Raw genomic sequence first — 22,775 nt, 5'->3', positions numbered from 1 at the left:
TTGTGTTCCCTACCCTCTGGGTGGCTGAGGCAGGAGGATCCCACGCTCAGGCACTACCTGGGCCACTTAAGACTGAGACCTTGTCTCAAAATGAACACCAAGGGGGCCTGCCCGGTAGCTCAGCTCGTTAAGTGGCTTCTTCAACAAAGCAGTCAGGCTCAGGTTGCCGCGGTTGGACCCCCACAACTCCAGCCAGCCAAACCTGCCCTGAAGGCATTCGGAGAAAAAAAAAATCCTTCTGCCATTTAAAAAAACAAAACAAAACAAAACAAAAAACCACCAAAAAAAGGGCAAGGGATGTAGGTCAGTGAGAAGGCCCTACATTGAATCCCAGGTCCACAAAAAATTAAATATAGAAATATGCGATAGAAAATTCCATGACAGTAGCTAAACCTTGGAAAAAATGCAAGATCTTTTAAGGGCTAACATGTATGTCTTGAGATTGCTATGCATACAGCCAAATTTTCCTGGGAAGATGTCCTACGATTTGTTCTGCTGGGCATACTACTAGCTGTGTCATTAGCTATGGTTAGTGACCTTTAACTCCTTTTTCTTAATTTTTTTTTTTTTTTTTTTTTTGAGACAAGGTCTCACTATGTAGTTCAGGCTGGTCTTGAATTCACTGTGTCATCCGAACTGGCCTCATACTCAAGGTGATCCTCCTGCCTCAGCCTCCAGAGTGCTGGGATTACAGGCACAGGCCACTGTGCCTGGCACTCAATCTAATTTTTAAAGACAAAAATCTCAGACACACAGTGCCTTAGGCAAATCCAAGTGGGACACCTCTGAACCACGACACCAAGGGGGTCTGCCTTCCCACTGTCCCTTCCTTTTGGCAAAATGCAAACACCAGCTTCACACTCCCTTTCAATGTTCCTAAGTGTTAACCTTCCTTTCAGTCCTTAGAGGCAGAATTGAAGAAACTGCAAAACTTTATTCAAGAAAGCACACAGAACTTTGATGAACACTTGAAAAGACTCTTCGAAAGGAGAGTAAAGGCAGAGATGGTTGTCAACCAGGTAAATGGAGGATCCCTGTGCGACCTGTATTTTCAGGGTGACTCCAGGGCCCCGCCATGGTTCCTGATAATGCCCAGCACCCTCACCCGTGTGTAGCTCCCTGCAAGTCCAGCCAGGGCTCATATGGTGCCCTCCCGCTGGCTGGCACCCTTCTGCTTCCCACCTGAAGAGGCACCAGGCAATGCCAGGAAAATGGGAGACTGCTGAAGGGCTTTTTCTGTGGTGGCAAAGGTTTTTAAAATTGACTGTGGTGATGGTTACACAACTCTGCATGCAAAAGTGCAGTGAATTACACACAGCAGGTGGCCTGTGTGGCGTGGGAAACACAGCTCAGTACAGCTGTTAGGTGGGAAAAACAGATAAGCTTAGGGCATTTTGCACAAGGCAAGGAGGAAGGTGCCAGACGGCGAGGATGCTCCTAAAGCACTCAGGAGCCACACACCTGCCTGCAAGTGAGGCTCTTAGGATTCAGAGATGGTAATGCAGTTATTGCAATTAGTTGAAACCCACTGAATTTGTTTCAAAAGGATCATACCCATTGGGCACCTTCAGAGGGTGACAATTATTCAATGTCTAAAACCAATTTTTAAAAAAGTCTAGTATTTATTCTTCCTTTCTTATATGATTTGAGTCAGCAGATAACCAAACAATAGATAAGAATAGCATCTTTTTATTAAAGTATTTTGATTAATAAATTCAAAAGAAAAGTAGAAACAGACTCTTCCCATTTTGTAATTCTCAGCGGAGTTGTGCACATCACAGCTTCAAATGTCAAAAGCAATCAGGCATTCCCTGTGCCCGGATGAAAGAGCACATCCCCTCCAGGCCTCCAAAGGATCAAACCTAGGTCTAAGCACCCCTCTGGGTCCAGCTGCCCACGGGTAGGCCAAGCAAAGGGTGAGAACCCGACAACCCACACCCTGAGTGTGAGCTGGTCTAACCCACGGGAGGCACAGCATCAGAAACGCTGACTTCTGTAAATTGACTGGGAGGGAAAGCAAAGGAGGGGCGACATGAAGAGTATAGGAGTGTCCGAAGGCATCTCCACACTGGCTGTAACGGACAAGTTATAGCGTGGTGCCTGGTGGGTACACACATGTGGGGAGCGAGAAACACAGGAAGTTGTTACCGTCAGAGTTAAGACTATAGTGGATATTGGGGTTGAACGCTTGATGGGGGCAACTGAAAGGAGCATGTCTAGAGGAGTTCCATTTCTTGAGCTAGGTGATGACAGCAAGGCTGTTGGCCTTTATAATAATTCATGAAACTACATTCATGTTCTTTACTTTTCTGAATATAGGCTTTAACTTACAATGAATTGATGAAAAAATAAAATAACCCAATAATTACAGCAACAGTTCCTGTTCACCTTTTCATTAAAATATTTTTGGGGGCTAGGGGTATAGCTCAATGATAGAGGGCTTGCCTAGCATGTATAAGGGCTGGATTCAACCCTTAGACCCACCTCCGAAAAAAAGGTTTCTCTTATGTCTCAGTTACTTTAGTCATTGTTGAGACAAAATGCTGGACACTCACAAGTTAGAGGAGGAAAGGGTCATTTATGACTCACAGTCTGTGGAGGTTTTGGTCCATAGTTCTTGGCTCCAAGTCCATGTGGCTGGGCAGGGGCACATCACAGAGGACAAGCAGCCCGCGGCAGAGCGGGCAGGAGGCTGCGAGCAGCCGCAAGCAGCCCCCTCTCCTTCATCCCATCCACTCTGTAAGCCTGTGGGCGGTCCCACCCCCACGCGGGGCGGGGCTTCCGTTGTCCATTCCCAGAGCTACGCTGATCTCCTCAGAAGACTAATGTAGCTCCAGCACTCACTGCCCGCATCACAAGTGGGATCCAGCCGGCTCCCAAGAGCCCCCCCCCCCCCCCGCCATGGGTGCAGGAGGCTCTGGGAGGACATCTAGGCATGTGCCACAACATCTTATTTGTATACCATAGATGTATTTGATTAGGCCAAGTCTATAATCATGGATAAAGAGTCCTTTCCCAGGTAAGAGTGTTGATCGCCCCTCCTTTCATATTTCTGCAGGAAGAATTGAAAATAAATAACCTTGTCTTTTCTTTACTATTGGATGAAGAATTAAACTCCAGAGAGTTGTTTCTGAACAACTATCTCTTGAGGAAGCAGGAAGAGAAAGTAAGTGTAGCGCCTGACGTCTGGTTCCTAGAGCCTTCCTACATCTGTGCTTGCATCTAGTGAGAGCTCCTGCAGGCAGATGCTCCCTCCCTTCTGTCGTCCCTGCTCAGCTGTGGGCCTCCCGTGGCCCCGTCTCTGTGACTTTGATCCAGGGCCAGGAAATACCCATGCCCACCTCCTAGCAAAGTTCTGTGGTTCTGCATCGGCAACCATTAGTCCACAGAACTGCACAGCCAGGCGTGATGGTGCATGTCTGTAATCCTAGCTCCTATTAGGTGGAGACAGCAGGATCACAAGTTCAAGGACAGCCCAGGAAACGGCAAAACCCTGTTTCAAAATGAAAATTTTACAAAAGGACTGGAAGTGTCGCTCAGCCCTCCCTTGGCTCAGACACTAGTACCACAAAACAAATCACCCATAAAACTATAGCTTCCCTATCCTAGCTGCCTGGTGGGAAACATCAGCTTTGAGCCAGTGACTGGCTGTGGGTGGGAGGCTGAACACGGCATATACTCTCTGAAGCCACTTGCAGGCCATTCTTTAGGGCATATTGTTTTCCCCAGACCACTGGAAACGGGCTACAGTGCCGAGCACCGAGTACTCTGAGAGGCAGATGCACACGCAGAGCTGGCTGCCCTCATGGACTGCGGTCAGAAGCCTGCCCCTCCCGAGTCCTACGTGCTTCCTTCTGTAGGTGCTGATCTGTAACAGATACTCCATGGGCACATTTATCTTGTGCCAGGAACATCCTTCTTCTTCTTCTTCTTAGAATACCCAGTTTTTGTTTGTCCTAAATGTCTCCTTTTCCAGTTAATTATTCCTGCTATTGTTATAGAGCCAGACTTCAGAAGCAATCCAGAAATCTAAACAGGACCTCGACATGTACAAGGAGAGCTATGACAACCTGCTGGCAGAAGACAAAGTGAGTCATTGTCTCACAAAACTGGATGACACAATCGAGTAGTTGCTGTCGGGGCTGGGGCAGGTTGAGTGGGATATAACTTAATTTTCTCATAGTTTTGGTTTTTTCCCACTACTATTCAGAGCCACTGTATGGTCATTCTGTAGCACTGTACGTTTCTGAAAAATCTGTTGTCATGAAATCAATTTAATAAGTACAGCTAGCGGATTTGGGATGGAAAAGAATAGGACAGATAATGAAGACAGAAATGGAGGGGGTAAAAAGCTGTGGAATTTAATGGAAAGGACTAACACGGAAAAGAATAAGCTAACTTGTGGGGAGACTTCTGGATGATTTTCAAGACCTCTTTTATGTACTTTTTAATACACCAAGGTTCTTGCTATTCACAGTACATCCTTGTGGTGTGGTAGCACACGCTGTAATCCCAGCACTCAGGAGGCTGAGACAGAAGTAATCGTTGTGAGTTCAAGACCAGCCTGGACTACAAAGTGAGGTCAAGGCCAGCCTGAACTGCACAGTGAGAACCTGTCTCAGAAAGTCGCACACACAGGAAAAGCTTGAGAGGCCTTTACACCATGAGTGGTCATGAATCAAGTTTTCATTTTTTTTTTTTTTTTAAAAAAACATGGTACAAATCCTTGTCATGAGGAGTATTGTTTCTGAGCAGAGTTGCAATTCTGCCATCGATGTGTTTGTCCTTAGGTTCTGGATCGAAGCTTCAAAAAGGAATTTTCCGAAATTCCAAGTCAACAAGTGGATATACTCTATAAACTTTTCAAGCGCCGACCAAGGTTTGTTTTGCTTTGCTGTTACGTTTCTAACAGAAGAGTCTTTAAACGAAGAGTAAGGCTGCATGTTCCTCCCCGTTAGGTAGAACACATGGGACATCTTTAGGTGAAGTTTGGCTTAATCGTAATTCAGTATTTTTTTACAAGTATGTCTATGTCTTAAGCTCGGGCATGAGGCGTAGCTGTGTCATCACTTACAAATGCTTGGGCACCTTCCTAGTGCTGAAACTGCTTGTATGTGGCGGGCCCGTCCCTCTTAAGTCACAGATGGTGCACACATGCAGGGAATTATTCCCAAAATGTGTCTAACAAATATGAGTCCCTCGTGCCATGAGTTAGCTTTATGTGCAGTGGGTTTCTAAGACACAGTAATTTGGGGGAAATACTGGGTTGTTGTGTTTTTTTTTTTAAGTTAAATAGCATTGCTGTTATGGTTTGTGTCTACCCCCAAGTCTCAGGTGATTACAGGGCTTTTTCAGAGGTGCTGAACCTGGAGAGTGTGGTACTGGGATTAAGGGTGTGTGATTAGTAAATCAGTCCACTGATTGGGTCGGCATGGTCCTGGCTGGGATTAAGAGTGTGAGCGCTGCGCTGGCCCTAGGGCAGGTAGCCTGCACGTACCATGAGGGACAGGAAGAGTCTCGTCCGACCCTCGTTGCCTTCGCTGCCTTGCAAGCACCATGAACTGCTCTCTGCCATGTGTCACCCTGCCTTAGAGCCAGCTGCTTGTGGATGGAAGCCTCCACAGACTGTGACCTCAAGAAGCCTTCCTGCCTAACTCGCATGTTGGGTACTCGGTCCCCGCATGAGAACAGTGGCTAAGGCAGTTTCTCAAGGCGGAGCCTCTTGGAACTTGATTTTGGCTTTTGCCCACCAGGTATAAGAGACAGAGTCAGCAGAGTTTTCCAAACTTGCTTGAACATAAATTGATTTTCCTTAGAGCCTCTCAGGTGATTGTGCTCAAGACAATTTGAAAACCGCCAGCAGAAATGCCTGAAAATAACAATCATCACAAGTTCTAGAAATATAAATAAAAAGATTTTTTTACTGAAAGTAGTATCAATTATATTGAGCTGATTTCTAACTTAAGTTCAGAATTTTAATCAAATGCAATCTATAAGTTATGGTTCATCACAAAGGAATGGGCTAATTTGTATCCTGAATAAAACTTTTTCTGACTTTTGACAAGTTCCAAGCAGCCTAAGGGTTTTAGCCTCTGCCTCAGGTCTTGGCTTCCTTATTCTGAAAAGAGTGGGGTGTAAGAACTCAAAGGCATAGCTTTTGCTTGTGAGAAAGAAGTTGGACTTCTTTGTACTGGGAGGCAGCAGTGAGGAATACACAGCTTTGTTGTCAAACAAAATTAGCTGCAAACACTAACACCACCGTGCATGAGACCCGGAGCCTGCGGCGAGCCCAGGCCAGCAGTGCCCACCTCCCCGTGCAGAGAAAGCACCTCCGCACTGAGGGCCCAGCTGCGGCTCGGGGAAACAAAGCCAGTCTTTTAATGTAGATAAGAAGAAACAATTCTCCAACCCCAAATACACCAGGCATATCCTACTGCACAAAGGATACCAGCAGAGGATGTGCAGACGGACCTAGTTAAGCAGCCAGTGCTGGCAGCAGTGGTCTGGCCCATGATCCTGGCTGGGGACCAGAGAGTGTGGAAGAAGGGCGAAGTGGGCTTTTCTCCCCTAGGAGTAATCTGCCTGCCGCCCTTCAGGTGCCGAAAGGAATTGCCAAGCCTCATGCCGCGCCTATAGTAAGCATCTTGTTATTTAACACTGATGTTTCTAACAACATGAAATGTTAATGGGATTTATTTCTTGATAATTCCAGGATGCAGAAACCGAAAGCACAATCAGATGCATCCAGTATTGTCCCTTTTGGAGAGCAGCCAGGAGCTGGCAAGTTGAATAAGGACACCTTCGCCCAGTTAATGAAAGCCATGGAAGAGCTGGACAGTATTCACAACATGCCAGAAGGCGTGGACTCATCGGTCTGGGACCATTTCTGCATAACTAGACGAGCAAAAGTGGAAAACGAATACAAAGTATATAATGTTATTGTTTAATTTTTTATTTTTGTGTACTAATATCAAACACACAGTTACATCGGCGAATGCATCATAACTGTTTAGGTTTTTATGCTAAGGTAGTGTCAGTAATAAACTAACAAAAACACTGACTTTGGTGCTGTTCGAGTGTAGCTGTGTGCTTGCACACCCGCGGCATCCAAATAGTGACCCTATCGAGACAGGTGGTCCTCGTGCATTTGAAATCAGCGTGGTCAGTCCTGAGATGTGTTGTAAGTAGAAAATGCATGCAGATTTAGAAGACGTGGCACAAGAAAAGGAACAGAAAGTGCCTCGCTGCTGCTTCTTGTGTGGATCCCAGGTTGGCATAAAACGTGCCAGGTATACTACGTTCGATAAACTAGATTAGTAAAATTAACTGTATCCATCTCGTGCCACTTTCCTAATTGGCTGCTATAATACTGAAATGCATTTGTGGCTTGCACTCCATTCCTCTTGCAAATGAGGCAGCTTTCTCTCATGATCTCATGCTGCATGGATTAAAATCATACTTAGCTCATCAGAACCCATCTTGTAGTTTCACTAAAATAGAAAAATAGTGTAGCAATGGGTAACACTTTGACATTTTTTTTTGGTTGTTTTACTTTTTGGTATTTTTTTAGGGAAGGGTCTACAGGGTGTTCAGGGCCTCACTACTAGATGCGACTCACAGTGGCCCGCCTGTTTACAGCACCCCAAGAGCTGGGGTTACAGGCATGTGCCACCGTGCCCAGTCTCAGTTGCCGTCTCAGCGTGCCCCGGGGGTGGGGCCGGCATGGCAGGCTCAGGGATCGATCCCCTGACCCCTGCGCGTGCTTTAATCTGCTGAGCTGTCTGGCTGGCATTGGATAACACTTTGAAAACGGGCTTATTTGGAGGAGCATCCCTCCATGTGCCGCCTCCCTTGCTCAGATTCCCTAATCTCTGTGCCGTAGGCTTCGGGGGCAGCACATTTTTTCGTTCACTATCTATGAATTTATAATTTTATTCAAGTTGATGGGAAAAAAGTTTCCAAATAAGGGCTGGGAAGACAGGTCGGCAGTCTAAGCGCCTGCCTGGCAAGATCAAAGACCTTTGTTCGATCCCCAGTACCACACACCAAGCCGGCCCAGGAACCCAAGCACGCCTTGCCAGCCCCAAAACTGGGCATGGTGGTGCACGCCTGTAATCCGAGTGCTGGGAAGGCTGACACAGGAGGATCACTGCGAGTCTGAGCTGCGTAACGAGACCCTGCACCAAATAAATCAATTAATAAAAAAATTTTCAGAGTAATTTCCAAAAATGATATAAAAAGCATTGGTCGCATGCATGGTTGACAGCAGAAGCCATGAGTGCGCTCCACACTTTTCATGGAACGGATGTGCGTGAAAGTTTCACACGCTTGCTGTGACCTAACAGCAGGGATTTAAAGTTCTAATAAATCTTAGAAGGATGGTCTGGGGAAAGTGTTGTAGCACAAAAAGTGAACGATGGCTGTTTCTTGAAGCTGAAGCTCCTCGTGTCCTGAGATGTTTCCGGCTGGCTTTTCAGGTGAAGCAGAAGGCGACTGGCCTAGTGGAGATGACGGCTTTCCTGCGGAAGAGAGTTGAGGACGACGAGAAGGTGCAGCAGGAGATCGAGAAGGTGTTCCGCGAACTCATCCTGTACGTGGAGCCTTCCCTCGGGTTTCCTCGCCGGGGGCGCCGAGGCAGGCTGCTCCTCCCGGGCGCGCAGCTGGCTCGTCAGGCCCTGGGTTGGAAACGGCTGTTCTGAAAGAACACTTTGTTGCGTAGCACTTGTGTCAGATGCAGCTTGCAGCTTGCCCGTGTGTCGTTGCTCTTATTACAAAGAAGTAAGTTTTAGAAAAAGCTTAGCGTTGCTTAAGACTGCTGAAGCCAAAGGAGCTGTCCCGCAGAAGGTGCTTAGAGGCCCAAGAGGCACACGCTGTGGGGACAGCAGCCAGGCGTCCACGCAGCTGCCCTGAAGGCCCGCGTGCCCTCGTGCTGAGATTTGGGCCCGTCTCAAACCCTTGCTTCCAGAAGGCCCGGTTTGTAGCCACGTGGCTAAAAGCTTCAGTGTTTCATTACTGTCTCTCGTTTTCCAACCTAGACTACAGGCAGGACTATGAATTATCCAGAAATAGTATGACAACCAGCGTAAGCGTACAAATGAGATATTAATATGGTATCAGAAATCAATAGACTAGGTCAGAACTTTAATAGTGTTTATATTTGGCAGCATCTCTGCGACTTCTACTTTGTTTCTTGGCTTTGAAAATGTGTCTCTTGCTGAGCAAGGAGATCCAACCCTGCAAGCCCAGTCCACAGAGGCAAGGAATGAGGATTACTTGAGCGCGGCCGCTCTGGGACTTAGTCCTTTCTTTCAAAAGAGAAAGAGAGAGCAGGAAATTATCTTTCAGACCAGGTATAACTGGATCTTCATTTCTGTCCTGACGGGCTCTATCAGTTGGTGTACTTAGACCTTCCCATTTGTTGTAATTATAATATTTTTCCTTCTCATCATTTTGTGTAGCACTGTCTTCTGACCTTTGTTGTAGATGTTCGCTGTAGATATAACCTTCGCATGTACTGAAGTTCAGGTGCCGCTCTACAAAGTTTGAACTTATCCAGCTGCGTCTGGCTTGGGTCTGGCTGCTGTGCTCAGCTCCTTCCCACTGCTGTCCTTGAGGGTGAACCTGTTGTGCCCCTGTGGCAAGATGTTCTTCTCCTGGACTAGGTGGGTGGATCTATCCTCTATACTCTCTGCAGGGATTGCAGCTGCAGGGTTACACCTCAGGCATGTATGCCAGGCCTGAGCTGTGGCTGTAGGGGGCAAGGTGTGATAGAGGGAAGAGGAAGCTCTCCCACACACTCACTGGACCTGGGCTAGGACTGGGTATCTTGGCAGCATCTCTGTTTTCCTCATTTTTATTACAATCAAAACGAAACAATATTTTCTTGGTCTAAGTGAAATGTTATGAATGATTTCTGTCCATGCTGTTCTTTGAAGAATCCAACTGTAATCCTAGGTCAATAGGAAGAACTACTGGCATGCTGGGGGCGCCTCGGAACACTCACCCGCGACTCTCTTCGCTAATGTCGCATGCGTCTTCCTTAAGCTAACTTGAATTTCACATTCTCAGATGCTAGGTAAAACTTTAAAGTATAAATGCACTACAGTTACTTGCTTTCAAATCTTTTTCAATTTAGATTACAGGAAGAAAAAGTAAAATACCAGTTGAATTTGACGATACAAATGCTTCTCAAACAAGGACAAGTGGAACTGGAAAATTTCCAGCAACTTCTGCAGTACCCTGACGCAATTCTCATTAGTAGGACCATCATTGAGGACCTGAATTCTGTAATTCGGGTAATTATACTTCAGAGGAAAGTCAACACAACATGCTGCTGGTCAAGTGTGTGCTTCTCTTCTGTCCGTGGCAAGGAACTTAAATTCATTTAAATCAGTAGCTGCTCGTATCTCCCCAGCTTGCGACTGGTATTTACAAAGGACCACTAGTTTCTTTTCGCTGATTCGCCCTGCTGTTTTTCTGCCTTCTATTTCATTAATCTTGTTCTGATCTTAATCTACCCTTCTGTCTGTGATTGTAGTGTGTCCCTTTTCTAGTGCCGCAGGTGCAAAGTTAGATGACTGATGTGAGGTCTGTATTTTTAATGTATTTACTGAGAAAAATTTTCCCTGAGCTCTTCCCTGGTGCATCTCATCTTGGGTGTCTTGTGTTTTTATTTTTGCTCATTTCAAAATTTTATAATCTGCCTTTTGATGTGTTCTTTGGCTTATTGTTTAATAATGTGTTTAACTTCCACATGATTGGGAACCTTCCAGTTCTTCCTGTTGTTACTGGCTCCTAGTTCCGTTCTGTTGTGATCACAGCTTAGCCTATTACAGGTAAAGCGATTACTGATGAGAACCTTACCTCGGACACTGATGTTTTCTTTATCTCGTGTTTTTTGGCTCCTCCAACTCGTTTCTTTTTGTTCATGTACAGCTCGTGTTTACAGTGCACCATTTAGATCCCCCTTGCTCTCTGATTTTTAGTTAATTTCTTACTGATTTCTCTGGGGGTCACAGTGATATGCAGCTCTATGATTTTGAACAAATCTGAGCTCATGCCAGTTAGGTACCGTGGAGGCAAGCCTGCTCACGGGCTTCTCCAGCTCTGCTGTCGCGGTTTCATGTTTTCACACTGTGTTCTTATTAGCACACTTCCAATTGTTGTTGTATGCGCTTTTCTCTTAAACCTTCTAAAAAAATAGTTGTAAACTAAGTACAATAATTTTGTTTTTTTATATTCGCTTACATAGTTCCTATAGTGTGTGTATGTGTGTGTGTGTGGTGCTGGGGGTCCGACCCATGCGATGCAGGTGGTCTGCCCCTGAGCTACACCCTCATCTTCCCTTCTCCTCTTTAAAAAAAATTTTTTTGAGACAGTCTAAATAGCCGGGCTGTCTTCAGACTTGCCGTCCTCCTGCCCCAGCTCAGCCTCCCCGCAGGTGGAGTAGGAGTCAGGCGCAAACTTACTTGGTTACACCGTTCATGTGGTCTTTTATTTCTTATTGGAGCTTTGAGCTATTGCCTGCTGTCTTTTCTTCTCACCTTGGAAGAACTATTTTAGCATTTCTTGTACAGCAGGTCTACTAGCAGTGGACTCCCTCAACTTGGAAAGTCTTAGTTTGTCCTTCATTTTTTAATGTTTTTGAGAGGAAGCTTTACATTGAGGTCCCTGCTGTCCCCAAACTCATGATCCTCCCACTGCTACCTCTCTGGTAGCTGGAGTTGGAGGTGCAGCGCAGGTGCGTACCATCTGACGTGTCTTTCATCCTTGAAGGATAATTTTTATAAATCTAGAATTCTTGTTTGACAGTTTTGGGGATTCCTCTCCCATGCTTCTTTGGGGGTAAAAGGTTTTAATTCAGTTTAACCTCTTTCTGTAGACAGAATCATTCATATTCTGGCTCTGGAAATGGCAGGACCTGCTGCTCTTCTATCAGGGCCGACCTCGTCTCTATGTGGCAAAAGGATCGAGCTGGGCTCGTGCCTTTCCCAGAATGCTGTTCCTGCACCTCTTGGGCCTTTATCTCCAAGTGGCCTCTGCAGCTCCCTGCGCTGCTGCTGTCTTGCTGGTGGATAGGACGTGCTGAGTAGGGAGTGACCTGCGAGGGAGAGGACACTTGTCTCTGGCCCCCTCAGAATCTGCACTCTCGGCTAGCTCACACTCGGCCTAACCAATGTATTTTACAAATATTTTGTCTGAATTCTCTACAAGCCCTTTCCTGATGCCAGGCGTGGCTCCTCTCCCCTTCTCCTACTGAGCAGCCCGTGCTGGGTGCTGCTCCTTGGTTGGTCCTTACTTCTGAGAGCTCAGGAGACCTCGTTTCCTGTGACCTCAGCACTCTTGTGATTTTGGAGTTTATCTGGATTCTTCATGTTACAGGGAAGCAATCTTTACTCAGTGGGTTGAATGTGAAGGACAAAGGAGGAGGTGAAAAGATAACTCCTGAAATTTTGAATTGAACAACTGAGTAGATAGCATTATTAAATGATTTGGGGAAAAACTAGGGAACTGTAGCTTTGACTCAGGACATGTAGTGAATTTTTTTTTAGTAACTGGGAAATACGTCGCCCCTTCAGGGACAGTATACTTTATGCTATGCTTGAGACATCTGTGCATGACACAAGTGGAAGGCATGTGGTACGTGGAGGCCGGGGCGCTGTCAAACACCTGCCGAACGATGGCACTCCCTGTATACGAGGGGCCAAAGGAATCGCAGGGGACAGCTCAGGGCCGAGCAGCTGTCTGTATGGATCACGTGAATCCATACACGCAGACGCAGACACAGATCACTTCAGCTGTGAGGCTGCTCGAGACCATCGAGAGGTAGAGCTAAGAAAAGAGAACCTGAGCCTGCGTGCAAAATCCAGCCCTGAAAGGCCTGGCAGACGACAGGTGAGGAGACAGTGTAGGAGGAAGCCGGAGGGGAGCAGGAAAGAGGCCATCCCGGGAGGACAGACCTGTGCACTTGACCGGGGCGGTCCCCCTGGAGAGCGGGGGAGGAGCTCAGCCAGTGGTGGCGGGATACTCTGAAAGAGGGAATAAGGGCAGTGACTGAACACCGGCCACGAGCTGAGTGAAGGCAGGCAGAAAGAAGATAAGAAGATGAGCCTCTAAGACCGAGTATCTGAGCCTGTCACTCAGCATCTGGGCCAGAAGAGTATTGTTTCTTTTCTTTTTCGGGGGATCCTTTGTTTCGCCCCTGGCCTCCACACACCAGATACCTTCCAGTTGTATCAGCGAAAAAGTCTCCAAAGGCAGCATAAAGCATTTTGTTCCCTGACGGGGCAACGTATCTCCCCGGTCTGTGTGCAGAACTGTAATACGAGGACCCATTGCACTTTTTTAAGACTCAAGGACAAAAGAAAGTCACGAGCATGATGGAGAGCAAAGATGTGCACAAAGGCATCTACCAGATCGAGTGGGAGCACAAGAAGATGGAGATGGAGATGGAAGACCTCAACCAGAAGGCCTGGGACATCCAGATGCTGTTTTTCTCACGGGACCGGCAAAAGGCAGGTTCCCGCGCCCCCACTCAGCTTGACTTTCACTCCTTCACTTAGCCAGGACTTAGTACGCAGCTTCCGCGGCAGCAGGCACATCCTGAAGCACCTCTTCACAGCTCTCTGATCCCTTTCCTTCTGGGTGGTTATGCGCGCTACCTGCACATCTCTAGGACCCATCTGGTAGCGCAGTCCAATCTCAGAGCTCATGGAGGGATTTGTTCTTAGTTGCTTGACTCATTTCTCTACTCATTCCTTTGGCTTTTTTTCTCTTTATTTTTTATGGGGTTTCATTATGCAGCTCAGGCTGGTCTTGAGCTTGCAGTAATCGTCCTACCTCAGCCTCCCAAGTGCTGGGGTGACAGGCGTGCACCACCATGTCCAGCTTATTCCTTTGGCTTTTATCATCCTTTTTTTGTTTTTCTTCCAACACATCAGACCATTTTACCTCTTCACCTTTCTTGCTTCTGAGTCTTAAATACAGCCTTTCTGTACAATGCTGCCTTTGCTGTTTCTTTCCATGCCCTCCTCTTTGGCGATCATCTCTGTCCTTCGGACATCAGTGACCAGTTCTAAAACGCCAATCCCAACTCTGCCTTCTGGTCCAATTCCATTCCCGCCTGAGCCCTGTCACTCACTTCCCTCTCACCCCAGCTGAGGATGGCAGGCCCCAGCATGCCCAGTTTAGAATTAACTTCTACTTTCTTTTCTCCTCTCCCTAGCAGCTTCTTTCTCTTTCACAGCAAGGGAAAAATTATATATATAAAATGGCAAATGAGACAACTTTCTCTTATGATCTCATGCTGCATGGATTAAAAAACCATATATATAATATATACTATAGTATATTTTATTATATATACTACATATAGCATATTAATTATATATTATATATACTATATATAGTATATATACTATATATACATACCAATTGTACTACTAATTTCTATTGGTTTATTATAAGAAATAGTTAATGCTTAATTTTTTCGACCAATTTTACATGCTCATATCTGGTAATCTAAACAGCTACTTTAAAGATAACAATATGCATATAACCACCATTGTTGATTTCCTATCATGTCTTGAAATTCTGTATCACTTTAATGGTTTTTTATTATCTTTAAAATAAAGTTCATTTCTAAATATTCCCTCTATCCTTTTTAAATTTTTCTAAATTTCAAATTTTAGTCTACTTTTTGACCTGTACACTGCTATCAGATTTTTAAATTTCTATTTCACTTTAATAACATTACTACCCTGCTCAAATATTTTTGACTCACACTTAACTATCAAATGAATTATGAAGTCCTTAGGTGGACCTCATCTTTCAACTTTTCAGACTCAAATTAATTTGCCACTTTCCCTCTTGTTCAGCATTCCCCTCTTCCTCCGTTTTCCTTCCACTTTCTTCTGTCTCCCCCTCCCCCGCCCCTTTCAACAACTTCACCCTCCCTGCTTCCTTCCTTCCTTCCTTCCTTCCTTCCTTCCTTCCTTCCTTCCCTCCCTTTTCTTCTTCATCTCAGGTCTACCTGCTCTCCCAGATTCACCTGCTCTTTCAGGCCCACCTGTTCTCCTGCAGAAATTCTTTCTCGATTTCCCAAGCTGGGAAAAATCCTACCCTATAACAAGCCACCTTTGAATTTGCCAGCACTCCACACTTCTTCCGGCCGCTCATAGTATCCGTGTGCTCTCCTTGCAGGCTAGGTCATGTTACCCATCTGCGTGTATTCCTCATTGTTTTTAACTAGAATGCTGCAACTGTAGGTCTCAAGCGGGGCACTTAATAAGTAATAAAGAGTTGAGTAAATAAATGAATAAATGAGAAAACAGCCTAGACATTTGCAACATAATACAAATGAATGTATTGATGGCTGGTCCAAATAAACATGCACGAAAATCAAGCCAGTTTTAACTAACATAGACATATACTATGAAAGCCAGTAATTTTTTAAAAACTAAAACAATCTTTAAAGAGTTACCTATTGAAGTAGAGAAATATTCTTCCATATTTTTTTTCTCTTCAAGTACCTCAATGAACCAAACTACGAGTCTTTGATTGCTCTTCAGATTGCAATAATGGAACAAACCATTAACGTTTTAGATAAGGTGAGTCCCAAAAGACATTAGTCACTGTAATTCCAAGCGCTGTGAATCATTTAAGCAAAACGCACGTCTCGATCATGAACTCGGAAGGAACCTGGCAGAGTCGTGACCACTGCCTGGTATTCCTGAGGTAACCAGGGCCAGTGGGGTAGACAACAGTGCTTTTAAAAATATTTGAATTAAAAAAAATTAAAAATATATTTGAATTAATTTCTGGGGACATATGTGATTAGAAAGGGATTTTCTATTTTATATTGAGTTTCGAATTATGTAACACTTATGATTTATGATAGGCTCTCCTTGGCATTGTAAGGCTTTGTCTTACCATAACTAAATAACAAATAAGTAGTTTTTATTACAAGGCATATATAAGATGGAAACAAAGCTATCTCAAGCTTTTAAAGATATTCCCCAATTTTTGATATAGAAAATTTTTTCTAAAACATATTAACATAGTTTTATCTTAAAACAAGTAATTTGAGTGTCTGCTGTGGACAGGCCATATGGCAGGCACTACAGAGACAAGACACTGTCTTTCGTGATGGTCATGTACAATAATGCAAGAATATACCTTTATAAATTAATTTTTTTCAATATTATTTTTCTGGGGTTTCACGGGTGCAAAATTTTCAGACCCACAAAAAGAATGTGAATAACTGCAAAAAACTACTCAAAAAGTTGGGAAAGTTCAGCAATCAAAGAGACACCGCAAATTACACTCTGAGCTGCAGCCTCCGAGAAGAGTTGGTGGCTGTGTCAGAAAGACAAGACATCTGCAGTGCGATGGGTGAGCTACTTTTCCTTAACTGACTCTTAAACGTCTTTAAAAATAATTGGAAGGGCCGGAGAGGCGGCTCAGCGGCCTGAGTTCAATCCCCGATTCCGCCAAAAATAAATAAATAAATAAACAATTGGAGTTCCTGAAATCTGCACACTAGTTATAAGCCAAGAGCATTTTTCCACACTGTCGATGCTGGGGGCTGCTTTTATATTTAAAAGTGTTACTAATAATCCAACTAATTCCTTCCTCTGTGTTTTTGGAACAGGGTCTACGCTGACTTGTGAAAAGATTGCCAAAGAACAATATGAAAGGATGATGCAACAGCAGAAGTTGACAAATATTTCAAAAGAACAAGCTGAACAGATTTCAGTACTTCAGGCTGAAGTGGAAAGGTTAAGGATGAGAACATTCCCTGCTCTTGTTAAGATGTAAAACACCAGCAAGAATCCCAAGGCTAAACCAATCATTTCAAAAATCATTTCATTTGGGTAAAATGTTCTTTCTTTCCTATTGTGAAATTTAAACAGAGCCTCTCTTAGTTGCATGCTTTTAATAATTATTTAATTTTAGCCTTGTAATCAGTACATAAATTTTTGTCCTGCATGAATAAATGTGTGAAAGAACTATTTTCATTCAAGAAAAAAGATTTTAAAACAGAAATATGCAAGGCCAGACTCAGTGGCAGGTCATTTGCCTAACATGATCAAGGTCTGAGGTTCAAACCCCTTTCTGAAAACAGTATTCTGTTTATTTGTAGTACTAGAGACTGACCATGTCCCAGGCCCATTTTACCTTGAGGCAGGGTCTCACCAAGACAGCTTAGTTGCCCAGGCTGGGCTCAAACTTATGATCCTCCTGACCAGCCTCCCAGAGTGTGCGCTGGGATTACAGGCATGTACCACCCACATCACCTGGCTCAAGATTTATTTTATTCGTTTAAAATCACCAGAATTTTAGGCTGGGGAGATGGCTCAGTGGAATAAGCGCTTCCCTGGCAAGCACAAAGACCTGAGTTCAATCCCTGGTTCTGCCAAGAAAAAAATAAACAAACAAAATCACCAGAATTTTGAAGATTAACCTTCGTTCCATCAATGAGAAGTTACTTTTCCTAAGACTTAGATCATTTCTAAGTTACGGCACTGAAAACCTAATCTCTCTTACTAGGAGAGCTCAGTTCTGTGACCTGCCTAGGACAGCCTAGAAGAGGTGCTTTACTTCCGCGAAGCAGCTTATTGCTTTGCTCATGTAGCTAATGATAACTGCACAATGAGAAAACTGGCAGAAAGCTTCCTCGCCCCTCGCAGCCGGTGGACCGCCGCACCCGCCCGTGCTAATGCTGGGGTCTGATGCTGGGGTCTTGGCAACACCTCACAGCTCTGCGGTTCATGAAGCGAATGTTCAGTTGGGTCCACAGAGCCACATCCAGAGCTACTAGAAACCCTCCCACCTAGGAAGAAGCTCTCGAGGTTCCACTGACCACCCGCAGCGATCAGGACTGGATGGTAATGGCAAGACCAACATCCTTTTGACGACTTCCTCTCCTTAGCACTAGAAATGGCTCCCGAAGTGGTCAGTTTGGCTAATTCAGCAAGGAAGGGTCCACTAGTAACACTTCCTGTATCTAGGGAACCTGTAACATTATGTGAGACAGGAACTGTGGGGAGCAGGGAGACAGGCCACGGTGTACATTAGGGGCGGCAGACACTTTACCTTGGGACTGCTAGGCGTTGTCAGCCGTGGATGTCCTAGACTTGACCTGCACCACCCAGACTGGAATACAAGCGCCTCAGGTGCCTACTGGGCGCTGCGCTTGCTAATAGCCAATGCCACACTTTTCACTGGATGGCATTCTAGATTCCCGGCACTTACCAAGCCAAGCATGAGGTTTTGCTTCTGTTCTCAACTCTGGTGGACTCTAACAGTGTTCCTTGCTAGCTGCCTCAGCTGTGAGGGACGAGTGAAGTAGGGTGGCAGAAGCCTCTGCCCCTCACACTGAGGAGCCTCTTCAGCAGGAGGTCCCTTCTGGCTCGGGGAGGGGGCAGGTGCAAGGACACATGGGTCTTGTGTCCTTGTCATTACTGTTCACAGAAGATTCCTCTAAGCTTCTACAGAACAGCAATTATGTTTACGTTTTCAGGCCATTAAGCCCTTACCCATTATCAAGCAGCGTGAACTGAGTCACATAGCACGGCCTTGTACACAGGAATAAAGAACATGAGCCCTATTGCTGGGCTGCCTGGACTCAAAAGCTGCCTCTGACACTTAAGTATGAAATAACTACTTAGGTTTTAAAATAAATACTTAACCTTGAATTTTCTCATCTTCAAACCTGGGGCGTTACTAACACTTGAATTATACTCTTAAACTTGGTACAAAGCAAATACTGTTAAAAGGTTAACACCATTTTTATATAAAAAGATGGTATCCGGTAATTTTTAATAAATGCATACCATTAAATGGAAGGCAAATTCAACAGAAATCATTGAAGATGGCAACCCGTGGGCATCCCAAATTTCAACAGCCCCATCAAGCCTCGTTCTTCTCCTTTGACCCTTGTACCTGCCCTGTTGTTGGAATTCTCAGGTGGGTCTGAGTGCCAAGGCCCGGAAGCCCCATGACAAGTCCAGCTCTCCCGGAGGCAGAGTTCCACAATTAGATACAGAGGAGTGACCCCAGAGGGTGTGTCTATCAGTAGTGGCCGAAATCTAAACAGGCACCCCACGCTGGCCTACAGAATGGCAACGCCACCACCAGGGCAACACCCCTCCCACAGTTTTGACCCCTGGCTCAGCAGCAGTGACAGAGGCTGGCTGGTAGGTACCAGAACAGCCCAGAACCTGGGCTGTCCATGAAGGAATCCTAGATTCACAAATGCCAATGACAAGGGCAGTGTCTAGAAAACTGAATTTGTGTGGCCAGTGGACATAGGCCATGGCCCTGGGGTCGCCTGCTGTACCAAAAATCAAGGCTTTGCTACATCAGTAGGAGGGACTAGGCTGGAACTGAGGCACACCCACAAGCAGAGGCTGTAACACTGCTGACGCACAAAGCGCACTCCATCTCTGCCTCCCTCAGGAAGCACACAGGCCTCCCCAGAGGAGGCCCACTCCGCTGCTTCCGAATATACGTTTACCAGCTCCACCCACAAACAGAACGGACTTTCTTTCCCCGGTTCAATTGTGAATTCTCAGGGACAGGGCCGTATTGCCAAATACAACCAAGAGGACAGCCATGATTACGTAACCTGACAGCAGCCTGATTCCTGGCTGAGGAGACCAACTGTGTGCACAGACACTTCTAGGTCATTCGACAGATGAAGGGGAAAGAGCACAAAGGGCAAGGACCATGTATGCCAGGACCCGGATGTACACAATGAGGTCATTTCCTAAGAAACAGACATGGTTTCAATAAATGGGGACTACGAAAAAATATGAAGGCAGAAAAAAATGTGATTTTGAACATAAGTTTAATCATGTGAGATCAGCAGATGACAAAAGGCACTAAAGGAGCAGAAACAAGGTCCACAAACTTAGGTGAGAACTTTTAGACCAATTTAGGTTCAGGCATTCACCAGACTGGACTATTTTTTAAACACTGAAAATAAGACTTTGCCACAAGAAACCAAAACAACATATTAAAACTAGTTCCTAGGACTGTCCACAAATTTTTTTTTTTTTTTTTTTTTGCAGAACCAGGGACTGAACTCAGGCCCTTGCGCTTGCCAGGGAAGCGCTTATTCCACTGAGCCATCTCCCTGGCTCCCACAAATTTTTTAAAACATGCTATTAATTGGTGTTTGTGTATGTGCAGAATGGGGCCTTGACGCAGAACTATGTCCCTGGCCCATTCATTTATGGAGATTGACCCCAGGGTCTTTACTATATTCCTAAATTCTTTTTTGGAGGTGGGGGACAGGGTCTTGCCAACTTGCCCAGGCAGGGCCCAAACTGTTCACCTTTCTGTGTTGGCTCCCACACTTCCAGGTTACATAAAGGCAAATGCCACTAAATCCACCTTTCAACTTCTCTTTAATGTTGTGTTTTCGTTGGTAAATCTACTCAAAATGCTGAATTTCATTTTAGGACTTAATTCATGTCTTAGAGGGCCCTAAATTGATGGTTGAGACATGTTACTCTGAACCCTGGTGCACTGCTGGCGAACCTTTTTGCACTGATGGCAAATGATATAAGCAGCCAGCTGTGGCACACATGCCACAGGCTCGCCACCGCTGCTGTAATGGCCAGCATCTTCCCTTTAACATGTCTAAGTATCTTTTCACTAAGTGGCCATTCTCAAAGATCTGCTTGAGAGGAACCAGAGTATGGCCCAGTGTTAGAGAGCACACGACGGCCTAGCTCTGATCCCCTAGTCTGAAAAAAAAAAAAAAAATGTGAAAAGAGAGGAGAAAGAGAATAAACATTATGAATTAAACACCTATGAAGTCTTCCTCGCTTCTGCTGTAGTGCAGCAGTTGATCGTCCAGCCCGTAGTAGTCTATGAGTTCAGTAAGGCTTAGTTTCTTGTTCTCTGCAGACAGAGCTGACTGCAGCTCATGAAGCAGCAGCTGGCTACAGCTTCTCCACTTCTGTATCAGCAGCTGTAACTGCGACAGGTCATTCTGAAACAGACACAAAATGCAGGCCAGTAAAAGACTGGCCTACTGAATCAAAGCTGTCAGATAAGTCTGTGCAGGTCGAACGTTAACATTCCTGGGAATGAAGGAGCTTCTACGAATGGAAAAGTAGAATGGGTGTAAGTAGACAGGTTACAAATGTCACTGATTTGAGTTCTACTGCTACTGTTTAGTCCAAGTCTGGTACAAACTAATTTGCAAAAGAAAATTCAAATCATTAAGTAGAGCTCTTGGGGGGGCCTGGCCCTAGCTCAGTCCTTTAAGTGGCTGCTTCCACAAAGCTGTCAGCCTCAGGTTGCTGGAGTTCGAACCTCACAACTCTCCTGCTGGCCAAAAGTGCCCTAAAGGCATTCGAGCAAAAAAAAAAAAAAAAAAAAAAAAAAACAAAATCTTATTCCATAAGTAGAGCTCTTTTTTTTTTTAGGAACTGGGGATTGAACTCAGGCCCTTGCGCTTGCCAGGCAAGCACTTATTCTACTGAGCCATTTCCTTGGCCCCCTAAGTAGAGCAAAAATATGTAAAGCAATAATACAGGTTTTAAAAATCCACTTTCCATACAATCGTGCTTTTAAAATCTGAGACTACATTGTACCTGCCATTGTTTTGCTGTGAACCTAGAAGTAAAAGACGACAGTGTTGACATTAGAAATATGACATTCAACCTCATTAATCATGTTTGAAAAAATCCTAAAAACTCAGCAAATCCTAAGAATGAACAGTTACATCGGCATGAATTATCCAGGAAACAGAAGTTATCCCGGTCCATATTCCCGAGTTCTGTTTAACTTAACCTCTTTGGTCGAAACCTAAAACTCAGAGGTCGAAACCTCTGAGTATTCATTGTTTTCTCAAACAAAATGCCTAAGATATTTTAATTATTTGAAAGCAAGCATAAGATTATTAAAAAATACTTTTTACTGTGTAGTCTGTGGCCCACTTTTAGTTTTATTCATTGTCAGCTGTCACTTTTTCTTTGTAGTGGGAATGAACTCAGGACCTCAGGTTTGCAAGGCAGGGCTATGCCTCCGAGCAAAACCCCCGGCCGGTCACCTGTCACTTCTGTTCCACTTGTATTTCCGTCTCACGACTGCTTTTCTAACACTGCTAGGAACTACAAACCACAACAGTTGCAGCTATTTAAAAGCTGTATGTGATGCTGACAGGTCTCTTTTAATCAACTATCTAGATCGATGACTTATGCTTCAGTTAAAGCTGGAAGCCAGGTTTTTGGCATTTGCCTTACTGCTTTACTATGCTAGAAGACACTTATCTCCTACCTTTGAAATTACATCCCTGCAACTTACATAAAAATTTTAAAACATGCGAAGATTTTTAAATTTTTCTCACCTTTGATCTATACATCTTGACTAGTTTTAGCCTCCGAAGGACATCTTCCTTCTCCCGCACCTGCTTCACCAAATCTGCTTTTTCTTCCTTTAATTCTTGTTTAAGATTGTCATGCGCAGAATCATTTTGGAGAACATCGCATGACACGGTACCAAGCGACTCAGATTCACACGCACTGATATTCTTGCAAGTACTTTTCAAGCATGTCTGTTCTTCAGATTCACTCTCTATGTGTTTAAAACTTTCTTGAAACTCTGCACAGTTTTCCTCTGTTGAAGATGCTGGTTTCTCTGAAAACGTGTGATCATTTTCTTCATTCTCTATTTTAAGACGTTTTACCACACTACAAGGGGAATTAAATGAAAACCTTGTTTTCCTTAATCTTTCTTTAAGCGTTGCACTCATGGGC

At 44.8% G+C, this 22,775-nt stretch overlaps 2 protein-coding genes across 5 annotated transcripts in view; one reads left to right on the top strand and one right to left on the bottom strand.

The window, feature by feature from the left end:
- Cfap43 (cilia and flagella associated protein 43) overlaps positions 1-17,228 on the top strand; it is a 111,833-nt gene extending 94,605 nt beyond the window's left edge. For 3 of the 4 annotated variants that reach the window (XM_023715575.1, XM_023715573.1, XM_023715572.1), the window contains 11 exons: positions 900-1,019; positions 3,059-3,166; positions 4,002-4,088; positions 4,791-4,879; positions 6,713-6,926; positions 8,478-8,590; positions 10,136-10,295; positions 13,350-13,514; positions 15,528-15,608; positions 16,239-16,392; positions 16,652-17,222. In XM_023715575.1, the coding sequence (XP_023571343.1) occupies positions 900-1,019; positions 3,059-3,166; positions 4,002-4,088; positions 4,791-4,879; positions 6,713-6,926; positions 8,478-8,590; positions 10,136-10,295; positions 13,350-13,514; positions 15,528-15,608; positions 16,239-16,392; positions 16,652-16,818 (1,458 nt within the window). In that variant the 3' untranslated portion in view covers positions 16,819-17,222. Of the gene's footprint in view, positions 1-899; positions 1,020-3,058; positions 3,167-4,001; positions 4,089-4,790; positions 4,880-6,712; positions 6,927-8,477; positions 8,591-10,135; positions 10,296-13,349; positions 13,515-15,527; positions 15,609-16,238; positions 16,393-16,651 lie in introns of all 4 variants that reach the window. The other variant, XM_023715576.1, reaches the window with a different exon arrangement.
- A 3,004-nt stretch (positions 17,229-20,232) lies between these two features.
- Positions 20,233-22,775, bottom strand: part of Sfr1 (SWI5 dependent homologous recombination repair protein 1) — a 4,554-nt gene continuing 2,011 nt past the window's right edge. The window contains exons 3-4 of the mRNA XM_023715462.1: positions 22,367-22,774; positions 20,233-21,004 (exon numbers count right to left, since the gene is read on the bottom strand). Coding sequence (XP_023571230.1) covers positions 20,813-21,004; positions 22,367-22,774 — 600 coding nt within the window. The 3' untranslated portion in view covers positions 20,233-20,812. The remainder of the gene's footprint in view (positions 21,005-22,366; position 22,775) is intronic.

Source organism: Octodon degus, unplaced genomic scaffold (assembly GCF_000260255.1).
Source record: "Octodon degus isolate 3935 unplaced genomic scaffold, OctDeg1.0 scaffold00042, whole genome shotgun sequence".
In the NCBI taxonomy this organism is placed as follows: Eukaryota; Metazoa; Chordata; class Mammalia; order Rodentia; family Octodontidae; genus Octodon; species Octodon degus.
The sequence above is the reverse complement of the archived record's forward strand: the minus strand, read 5'-3'. Positions and strand labels throughout refer to the sequence as shown.